General features: G+C 38.9%; 1 protein-coding gene across 4 annotated transcripts in view; it reads left to right on the top strand.

Annotated features, from left to right (window-relative positions):
* The first annotated feature begins 324 nt into the window (after positions 1 to 324).
* MEP1B (meprin A subunit beta) overlaps positions 325 to 11,161 on the top strand; it is a 30,560-nt gene continuing 19,723 nt past the window's right edge. Inside the window, exons 1-5 of one of the 4 annotated variants that reach the window (XM_070513255.1) lie at positions 325 to 951; positions 5,588 to 5,606; positions 6,447 to 6,491; positions 6,574 to 6,617; positions 8,790 to 8,868. Coding sequence is in view for 3 of the 4 variants with exons in the window: in XM_070513254.1 (XP_070369355.1) it covers positions 3,237 to 3,296; positions 5,588 to 5,606; positions 6,447 to 6,491; positions 6,574 to 6,617; positions 8,790 to 8,868 (247 nt within the window). In the remaining variant the exon portion in view is untranslated. Of the gene's footprint in view, positions 952 to 3,135; positions 3,297 to 5,085; positions 5,137 to 5,587; positions 5,607 to 6,446; positions 6,492 to 6,573; positions 6,618 to 8,789; positions 8,869 to 11,161 lie in introns of those variants that run through there. The other 3 variants (XM_070513254.1, XM_014845388.3, XM_070513253.1) reach the window with 3 other exon arrangements.

The raw sequence follows: 11,161 nt of genomic DNA, 5'->3' as shown, positions 1-11,161 counted from the left end.
ATTTCAAGTACACAGTACAATCTTGCTGAGTCAAGTCACATCGCTGTATAATTGGAACTTTGTACCCCTTGACCAACATCTCCCCATTTACAACAAATACCATATGGAATAAATTCTTAGTGGCACCAAGCCAGCTGAGCTAGATTAGGGTTGTGAAACTTTACGAGCCACCTGGTGATCCTTTCATAGTGGTGGGAGGCAGCTGTTTATCTCTTCCTGCTGCAGCAGTTTTTTCCCACAGTTCCTTTGCGGGCTGGCTCCCTGCATAAAAGCTCCCTGTAGGAAATCAGCCCAGGGATTTGAAGTAGGATTATCCTGTGTAGTAATAGACTTTTTCCTCACTGCCTCAGCCAATTGGCTTCTTAAAATCTCAAGGGTTACTCCTGGTCCTTTGATAATTTCCTAGTATCAAAGATGTGACTGTATTGTCATTCATGCTCATCACAAACTACGATAGATAGCATCTTCACCTTCTATTCGCCAGGGGTGTGGCTGACAGTCAAGGCAATTGTATGAGGTGACCACAATAGTCACCTTAGTGTGACCAGTAGCTATCCTGTAAACAGGTGAGCATGAAGAGTCTGGCAAATAAAACAAGAGAAACAAAAAGGTAACTATGATGGTTCATTTTATGTGTCGACTTTGTTAGGCCACGGTATCCAGATATTTGGTCAAACACAAGTCGAAATGTCACTGTGAAGGTATTTTTTAGATGAGATTAATATTTAAATCCGTAGACTTTGAGTACAACAGATTACCCTCCCTAATGTGGGTGGGCTTCATCTAATCAGTTGAAGGCCTTAAGAGAAAAGTAGACAGAGATCCTCAGAAGAAGATGGAATTCTGCCAGCAGACAGCCTTTGGATTGGAGCTGCAACCTCACTTTTTGTCTGGGTCTTCAGCCTGTTGGCCTCCCTTACAGATTTTGGACTTGCCAGCCTCCACAATTGCGTAAGCCAATTCCTTAAAATAAATTTCTCTCTCTATCTATTACACATCCTATTGGTTCTGTTTCTCTGGAGAACTCTGACTAATATGGTAATATACTACAATTTTGAAAAATGGACTAGGAGATGGCAAATCAGGGGAAGGATTTAGAAGATATGTGTGAAGAACGTAATTTAGTGTGCTCAATCCCAGGGCACACGGATGACTTGTGAGCTTGCCTGCCCTCTCATTGCCTGGGCCCCTATTGAATTCATGTTCTCATAGCTGCTCAGGGACTTCTTTAGTCACTCCACCTCCATTTTTTTCCTTTTTCCTAGATCCATTTAATTTAATTCATATTCAAATATATGTACCTTCCTATTATGTTATAGAAGTGTTTATAAAATATCACAAAGAGCGAGTATTGGGAAACTCATGAAATAACTTACACAAACATTTTTTTCTTTTTGGAGGGAGAATAAGTAAAGAAAATGGGCATTACAAGAGGAAAGATATAAAGTTTCTTGGATCTTTTGTTGCAATATCTGTACTATTTACTGTTAGAAAGCTTTTTACACTCACAATCTGCTACCCTCAGGTCTAGAATGTACTCATGTTCCATGGGGATTTTGAGAACCATATTCCTAAGAGAAATTTGCTTTCCTGATGGTTCCAGGGGCTCTCAGAGCAATCCATAAGTCCTAAAATCTCAAGCTCTGGGTTTCTTGTTCATGACATTAGCTGGGAGAAATGAAGAGCAGCAGAGGATCAGCAGGCAGAGGCAGAGACAGCTCCCTGGGATCAGACTCCAGACGCCATGATGAGGCTTCCTAGGGACAGCATCAAGTGATGGGAGCTGGAGGGATGTTAGACCAGCCAAGTGTAGCTTCTGCATTACAGAGCTTCATTGACAACCCCAGAAAGAACGAGATATAAAGGATATCCATTAGTTGTAGTCAAAACACATTTTTGGAGTTGAATTTCAGCCACGCCTCAATGATTGTCCATGAGATCCCTAGTAAGGCTCTGTCCATATGCTGTCATTACCGTTCAAAACAGACTCCAACAGTCCTAGGAACTGTCACTTCCTACCCTGCCTTCTTCCAGTTTCCTAACTTCTAATGTGAGCTGCCCATCCCAACACACAGAATGCAGTCAGGTGTCTGATGTCTCAGCTCACATCACATCTGGTCTCATGGGAATTATTCTCCTCCTCCTCAGACATGCTTTCTTCTGTAGAGTATTGTTTCCTTGTAGCTCCAGCCGGGAAATGGGCCCATTTGGTTTTGGGTCCCACAAAGCATCTGGAGGATCCCAGGGAGCAAGTGAGGAACTGATGATCATACTTACCGTTTTTAACTTTCCCCTTTAACTCATCCTCTCCTCAGAGGGTGGGAATGACTAGCTTGTATTCACGAAGCATCCTCCCAAGTTTTTGTCTGTGCTACGTGTCTTTTTATATCCTTTCTATTTGCATGGGATGGTGCAAAGACCAATCTTGAGTGGGGAAGGAAATACTGTGGAAAAAACCACGTATTTCTGAAATATCCTGCATCACACTTAAGCTGGGAGTGAAACTGTGGGAACTGACTTAGAGAGTAGGCTGTCTCTAAAGAGAAGTCATCCCAAGAAAAGGAGGAAAAAGTGAGACAGAATTGAGAGATGGATTGGGAATATTAGTTTATTAGAAAACTGGTGATCATTCCTTGCCTTTTTATCCTAATTCCCACTTGAGTTTGCTTGATGGGAATTTTCAGGAGTGAGATATGTTGCTATTTTGTTACTTTGTATCTGAATATCAAATATGCCAGATTTCTAACACCTTAATGGAGTTTGTAACTCAATAAATTTTTATTAAATAAATGAAAGATAAAAAGCTATGGACACAACTGGATATACTAAAGCATCAGAGGACTACATGAGTAGGAGGAGCTTAATAAATGTTTACTATTTGAAAGATTAGGATTAAAAATTAATTTGATGTTTTCTTTTGCTCAAGTGGCACTTAATAATCTTAGGGACCAGTACATGTACATTAGAGAACTTATTTTATTACCAGGCTCAGCAAGGATTTGGCTATTGAATGTTGATACAGGAAAAAAAAAAAAAACCAACAACCAACCAACAACTCTGCAGAGTTGTGTTAAGGATACTGGACTTTAACTCTTTGATTGGAGGTATTGCTACCACAGCGAGCTGACTTGCAAGATGGATCATTGAGATCAAAGGTTATAAGTTATGATGTTTGCCTTTTAAAGGGTAAACACTACTCTGAATTTCGTTTGCGACTTTCCTCTGGAAGTGACAGCATGGATTCATGGTATCTTCCTTGGTTTCTCTTTGCTGCTCTCCTTGTGGTTTCTGGCCTGGTAAGGAAACAACGTATGGAAAACACTTAGAAAAATTGGGGGCAATTGATACCGATTGTTAAAAAACAACCTGTTTGTTTTTTGTTTCTTAGGAATTTCAAAGTGTTAAGGAAATGGTTGTTTCTTTTTGGTGAGCAGGGCCAGGCAGGGTATAGAGAGTGAGAAGAAGCCCCCTGCCAGAGAAAGAGTCAGGGACATTGACATAAATTTATGTTTTTCTTTTAGTTTTGTTGTTGTGTAATGTTTTCTTTTGAATAGATGGAAAACGTGAAATTTGAAAATCATTCCACTTTTACTGCTGAATGAAATGCATGTTGCTGTTATAGTAATGTGAGACATGAATGGAGTGAGTGACAAATGGCACAGGCACAGCAAATACTTACAAAATTTTGTAGCCTGAGATTTCTCTTCTGCTTCTTCATCAGTTTAGACCAATCTTCCTACAGTGACAGATAGTCTGTACCATAAACCAACCCAAGGTTTTAAATAATGTTTCAAATGCCTGGGGGAAAACCTTTAATTGTGATTTGAAAATAACAGTTATTATATTGAGCTGATAGTCTCTGAACAAGAACTACAGTACTAACAACAAGAGATATCATTTAAGCTACATTCAACTTGTAATTTTGAACAAATACTTCATAACTTTTTCCAGTAGGTGCATTGGCATTCCTCTGTGAGTATGTGCCTATGTGTGTATAAAGTGTGAGACAACCAGGGCATTTATTAATATCAAAAAGGATGGTAACCATCCAACCAGTTCATCCTCACTGCTTGCCAAACACTCCAAATGACTCGAGTAGTTAGATATGTAAGCCACATCTAAATAACATTGCATCTTACATTTGTGTGACATTTTTATTATAGTTTACAAAGTGCTTTCACATTATATCATATAACCCTCACAATACCCATGCAAAGCAGGCATTGATCATATTTTATAGATCGTCTGAGTATCGGGAAGGTGAACTAACTTCCTATTAGTTGGTGGAACCAGGAATATAACCCAGACCTACTGTCTACCAGTCCTGTGAGCTTTTTTACTAGACTTCAGTAAGAAATTTCTCAAATTGACTTAATTTCTTCCATTGGGCATGTAGTCTGGGTTTCATTTGGTCACTTGTACAGAATTTATTTTTAGACTTTTTTAAAGATTTTTTATTTTTTTAAAAGATTTTTTTTATTTTTTTCCTTTTTCTCCCCAAAGCCCCCCAGTACATAGTTGTATATTCTTCGTTGTGGGTCCTTCTAGTTGTGGCATGTGGGACGCTGCCTCAGCTGGTTTGATGAGCAGTGCCATGTCCATGGCCAGGATTCGAACCAACGAAACACTGGGTCGCCTGCAGGGGAGCGCGCGAACTTAACCACTCGGCCACGGGGCCAGCCCCTAGGCTTTTTTAAAAGTTTTTTTTTTTTAATTGCAAAGTATACCCATTGATTTTTTCCTTAAATATTTGGTATTGTCTTTGAAGGCAGAGTCTTGAGAGAAATATGAAAGTAAAACATATTAATGAGGTCTTCAATAAAATTTCTTTTTAAAGGATGATTATAAATTGCAATAGTATCTCATCATTGGGAGTAAATTATTAGATTTTTCAAAAATGGCTCCATGCTTATATGGTGACGGACAAGAAATAACGTACAACTGAAATTTCACAATGATGTAAACTATTATGAATTCAATAAAAAAAAATTGCTCCATGAATCCTTTAGAAAATCATGTTTAGGGGCTGGCCCGGTGGCGCAGTGGTTAACTTCGCACGTTCTGCTTCAGCGGCCCAGGGTTCACCGGCCGGGATCCTGGATGTGGACATGGCACTGCTGGGCACGCCATGCTGTGGTAGGCATCCCACATATAAAGTAGAGGAAGATGGGCACGGATGTTAGCTCAGCCTTAGTCTTCCTCAGCAAAAAGAGGAGGATTGGCGGCAGATGTTAGCTCAGGGCTAATCTTTCTGGAAAAAAAAATCATATTTAAAGTAAACACTTATTTGAGAACTGAAGTCTTATGTTCCGCCTTCTTTTCAATCTGTGAAGTTGATTTCTTGTTTCTTTCACCTTCAAATTCATGTAACAGGCAGTTTCATTTTTTTATATGAAATGAGAAGATCCTTTGATCAAAAAGTTATCTTAAATTACAATTTAGCTGTCTTGGATATATGTCAGAAAGTAATCCATCATATTAATAATAATAAAAAAAAACCCAAATGGCTAGATATAAATTGGAACCAGGAAGACCACTTATGTCATGGGCATGGTAATAATATCTTTTTTATGTGTTTGTTTCCCAGCCAACTCCGGAAAACTTTGGTGAGTCTATTTTGAGTTTTGCTCTAAGTTATAGTAAAAGAAAGTTATGTGGATACTAGAACAGAGAACAGAAGAACTTAGGACGCATTTGATGATAAGTACAATACATAATTGCATTTGCGTAATTGCATTGAACTTTGATCAAACACTTGCTTCTTTTGATATATTAAGGAACATTTTATTGTTCCTGTTTCAGGATTCCACATACTCAGCAGAAAAACAGATGATGATATAGGAAAGTCCAAACACAGTCACATAAATGCTTGCTATTATTATTTTTGCTATTTTGTGTCAAGTCATCTGGACCTGATGACTTGTATACTTCTATTCTATTGTATTCAGTTGTACACTTAGAGATTAGGCCATAGTATCCACCCCTTTGCAACTTGAAGGAGTAATTCACGTTTAAATTAGGAATTTTGCTTGAGAGCTCCAAGGTATGCTACAAGCAAGGGGTGTTCGTGTATGGGGAGATTGGCCTGCTTTGACCACATTTAAACATTTGCTTCCTATTTAATCTAGTCATCTACTCTAGTCTTCCAAATTAAGCTTAATATTGTGTGGAGTAACCAATTTCTTGTCCCTGAAGTCATTTGGCATTCAAGGGACATGGGTAAGACAAGAGTATATATGCAAAAGCCCCAGATCCCCAAGCCTGGCTCATGAGATGTTCTCAATCAATCAATCAACCAACCAACCAATCAGTGTATATTGAATCAGAACCTAGTAGCCACTTATCTGAGGCAAAAGAACCTTGTTTACTTTTAATTTGATCATTGATAGAGATTTTCTTCTTTCATAAACATAATGTTCAATATGTTTTTCTTTGTTGTTTTAAAGATGTAGATGGTGGAATTGACCCGGATATATTTGATATCAATGAAGGTTTGTGGATATATATATTTTTTTCATTCTTTATGTAAGTTGGAATTCAATTGTTAACGTGAATTTTTGTTTTCCTTCTCAGGTTTGGGACTGGATCTTTTTGAGGGAGACGTCAGACTTGCTGGGGTGAGTTGAAACAATGCAAGGAAGAATCGTCTATTAATCACTGCAAGCTAAAATACAGAGTATTTGTTAAGCCCAACTAGCCCTAAGGGCACAGAATCATGGTGACACATTTATTCAATGAGTACATTATACTCTAAGGACTCATATAATAGTGTCTTCATATTCCATTACTCAGATTTCAGTGTGGTTGAAGCCACCATCAATCACCATGTATGCCTTAGTCTTATTGATCTGATTGATTTTCATTATTGGAAAAACATGACATTTTTATTTTTAGATAGAACCTCACTGATTCAATCTAGTTGAAGCAGAATTAAACTGAATTTGTAAATGTCTTCAATGAATCAGGCTTTTTACCATAAGAGAGATTTTGTGACTTCTACCCTGACAGCTGAAAATAGTTTTGCCAAGTTGAGATCCTCCCAAACCTATTCATAAAGAGCACGGATTCTTATCTAGCCATCATGGCACGCAGATGAACACAGGTACCTTACATGTAGTTTAAGGGAGCTTAAATGTTCTCTATCATAAGCACTGTAGACACCCCTCAAACCCCCATGGTGAACTTGAACTCAAGAAACAGAGCTGTGGTGTCCGAGGCTTAGTCCTGGGCCTGCTCTTCTGTGTTCTCTCCTTCTTGATCTCACCTGTGTCAGGGCTTTAACTGTCATCTTTATGCTCATGACTCCAAATGTGTAACTCTAGTCCATTCCTTCCCCTGAGCTCCAGACTGGTCTATCCAGGTGCCAATTTGTCAGTTCCATTTGAATGTCTGTGAAATACCGCGAACGTCAGCTGTCCTAAGCTGAGCTTTGATTTTCTATACAAACCGTTCCTCCTCAGTCTTCCCTCTTAGTAAAATCATCAGCACCCTCTCCCCACACTCCACTGACTAAGTCAAAAATTCGGAAGTCACCTTTGCTTCTTCCCTTTTTCTCGCCTCGCTATCCAATCCATCAGCAAGTTCTGTGATTTCTGTGTCAAACATATTCCTCAAATAATCTACTTTTCTCCTAATTTGTCTATTTCAAATATTGCTGTCCTATAATCTTTTCTATCTGTCCCTGTCTCCATCCCTCACAGCAAAGTGGTCTTTTAAGTAGCCAATGACACCATTTCACTTCCTGGCTTAAAACTCTTCAACACCTCCCTACTGCATTTAGAATAATACCAAAATTCACCCACAGCCTTCAAGACCTTGCATAGTTTAACTCCTGCCTATCTGTCCTGCCATCTCCTCTTCTCGCCTCTCTTCTTCTCTTATCTCATCTCCTTCTCTCCTAACTCATTAGGCTACTGGCCTCAAAACATACCAAGACTCAGAACATACCAAGCATATTCCCACCTCAGAACCAGGGTAACTAGTACTGTTTCCTCTCTCTCGAATATCTTCCTAAGGTCACTTTGAATCCCAGTTCTTTCTTAACATTTCCATTTCACCTTAAATGTCACCCTTTCAAAGAGTCCTGTCCTGACCACTTCATCTAATGTACTCCCCCATCCCTTCACTCTTGTCCACATCTCCCTTTTTTATTTCCTGCACTATTAAATTGATCCTGTTTAAACTTCTTTCCTTTCTTACACCTTGTTTGTCTCCTCCACTAGGTGTTAGCTCCATGAAGGTAGAGACCTTTGCAGTTTTGTTGCTGATGGATCTCTGTTCTCTTGAGCATGTTCATCTTGTTGACTAGATGAATACATTAACGAAATATTAGTTTTCTGTTATAAAAATTTCAAATCCTTTAAAAACTTTTGAAAACTTTGGCCTAGCTCATGTGTGACTTTTTCTGATATTGTGAGATCAAGATTATTGAGGTTTTGCTATCATTTCCTTCTTGTATATTTTTTATCTCTAGTATAGGAAACTAGTCTATAAATCCACCAATATTTATAGCTCAGTTTTCCAACAGTCATTCTTTACATGATTTTGCATGATTCCTTTTTCAACTCCATCAACAAAATTAATGATAGAAATTAGTAGTTTCCACCTGGAAAATCTGATAGGATACGATAAAAGTAGGGGTAGGCACACACACATGCACACACACCTGCAATTTGTTTAGGCTGGCTGGGAAAGCTTTAAACTTGATTTATTTCTAGATTAACTTTTGATTGTTTCATAAGTTTTTGCCTGATTTATTTAGTTAACTCTTTCACATTTATTTTCTATAGACACAAGATAGAAATTCCATCATTGGAGAAACATACAGATGGCCTCATACCATTCCATATGTTCTAGAAGATAGCTTGGGTTAGTATACACCTTGGAGTGTCCATAACTAATGTATGTCCCTGACAGAATTTGATCACAATATTTCCAAGTGTAGGATCGCATGGTCTTTAAGGGTTTGTTTATTCGTTTGTTGCTTTGTGTGGCTATGTACATTTACTTAAAGAAGTATGAAAAATGAACAATGAAAAGAACCTAAATGATGTCTGAAATATTTGCTGAGTTTGAACCAATAAAGAGATTAATTCAACCAACATTCATGGACAGCCTACTCTGTATTGGATGCTTGGGACATAAAGATTAGGGAGTGAGTCTTTATTCTAAAGCTGTGGTTTCCCACATGTTCAGATTTTACACGTGAGTAAAAAATATTAAACAACCAACCAAAGGAAACTTTAGAGAGCAGCATTGTTTTACCGATGTTTTATTTTGCCAAGTCAGGAACTTAAATAAGAGCAAGAACCCACTATCTTTTACCATCATCTTTTCATAAAATAAATATTTTAATACTAGAAAGTCAGAAAAAGTGAATCCATAACTAAGGACAATTTGTCTAAAGAAGAAATTTAATTGTAATGGAAAACTCTAACCATGGATCTCATTTTATTTACGGACTAGCAAAAATGATGTCAGTTACCAGCACCAGTTTAGGAACTGCTGCTTGGTAAACTTCTCCTTAAAGATCACACATTTCAGTAGAGATTCAGATAAATCAAAAGCTAATTATAATAGAATGGAATAAACAGCATGATTAGTAACATGTTCAAAGAGTTATGGAAGCGTGTTGGAGGGGCATTTAACTCAATCTAGATATAAAGGCATATGTATTGGGGAGCAGGTGACACTCTGCAACAGGCCTGTCAAGAAAGTCATCAAGTTGGACACCACATGTAGGCGCCTGGGAGAGGGAACAAATGGGACTGAAATCAAGTTTGCATTCTGTTCATCAGAAGGCATTCGTTTCTTTGCGTGAAGTGCTATTCATTCACTGGCCAAGCCAACACATGCAGCATCTGCCCAAATGAGATGCTTCTTTCTAAGTCCCAGAAAGGCAGCAGGTGGGCTAGTGCAGCCTCTGATAGCAAGGGAAAGGTGGTCTAGGCAGATGGATCACTATGTGCGAAGGCATGCGGAAGGGAGAAAACCCGTAGCTGGAATTTCAGTTGGAAGTGGGGAGATAATGAGATTGAACATGTAGGCAGGACCCAGACTGGGAAGGAGTCTTTCCCGTGTTAAAGAACTTGGTGTGTATACTGATGATAACGTGGAGCCTCCAAAAGCTTTAATGTGGAAGTGAGACTGTTATCGTGCTGGTTGCAGTATAGAAGATGTATTATTAGAGGGGCAGAAAGCAATAAGGAGGTCAATTAGGAGACTACTGAAGAAATTCAGGGAAGAACTGAAGAGTTTCTAAACCAAGACTCTCTCGGTGAGGATAGACATAAACGGATAACTCCGAGAGGCTTAGGAGGCAGTTGTTTGATTTGGTGATTGACTGCAAGAGGTCAAGAACTAGATGGGTCTAGGGGCCAGCCCGGTGGCACAGTGGTTAAATGTGCACATTCTGCTTCAGTGGCCTGGGGTTTGCTGGTTCAGATCCCAGCTGCAGAACTACACACTGCTTGTCAAGCCATGCTGTGGCAGACATCCCACATATAAAGTAGAGGAAGATGGGCACAGATGTTAGCTCAGGGCCAGTCTTCTTCAGCAAAAAGAGGAGGGCTGGCAGCAGAAGTTAGCTCAGGGCTAATCTTCCAAAAAAAAAAAAAAAAAAGAATAAGATCAGTCTAGGTAACGAAATGCCAGTGCTCAGGATTCAGTCTTTATGTACCTGTTTTTAAACAAAGGCAACTGGGTGGATGGTAGTGCCTTTAACAAGAATAGGGAATATAGCTCAAAGAGGGTGAGATAGAGAAGTGTGGTGGAAATTAGTTTTTGGCATGCAGAATTTGAAATGCATCAGGCTCACTGAGGCGGAGGTATCATATAAAGTGTTGATGTATGGCCTTGTTGTTCAAGATAGAGAAATATTTGGGAGTTATTAGGATGTAGGAGAAGATTGAAGCCATGGGTATGAATGAGCTTCTCTCACAAGTACTCTTTAGATAATTGGATCTCATTGAATGACCCAAGAAGATTGTATTGAGTAAGAAGATGACTGAGAATGGAATTCAGCCTGGGCAACAACTTTTTGGAATTGGAATAGATGGAGGATCTTATAGAAGTTATTGAGAAGAGAGGATCTGATAGAAGTTATTGAGAGGGGAGGACTGGCCAGAAACATGGATGAAAAACCAAGAGTAGGGAGAAAATG

This window comes from Equus asinus, chromosome 7 (genome assembly GCF_041296235.1).
Source record: "Equus asinus isolate D_3611 breed Donkey chromosome 7, EquAss-T2T_v2, whole genome shotgun sequence".
Classification (NCBI taxonomy): domain Eukaryota; kingdom Metazoa; phylum Chordata; class Mammalia; order Perissodactyla; family Equidae; genus Equus; species Equus asinus.
The sequence above is the reverse complement of the archived record's forward strand: the minus strand, read 5'-3'. Positions and strand labels throughout refer to the sequence as shown.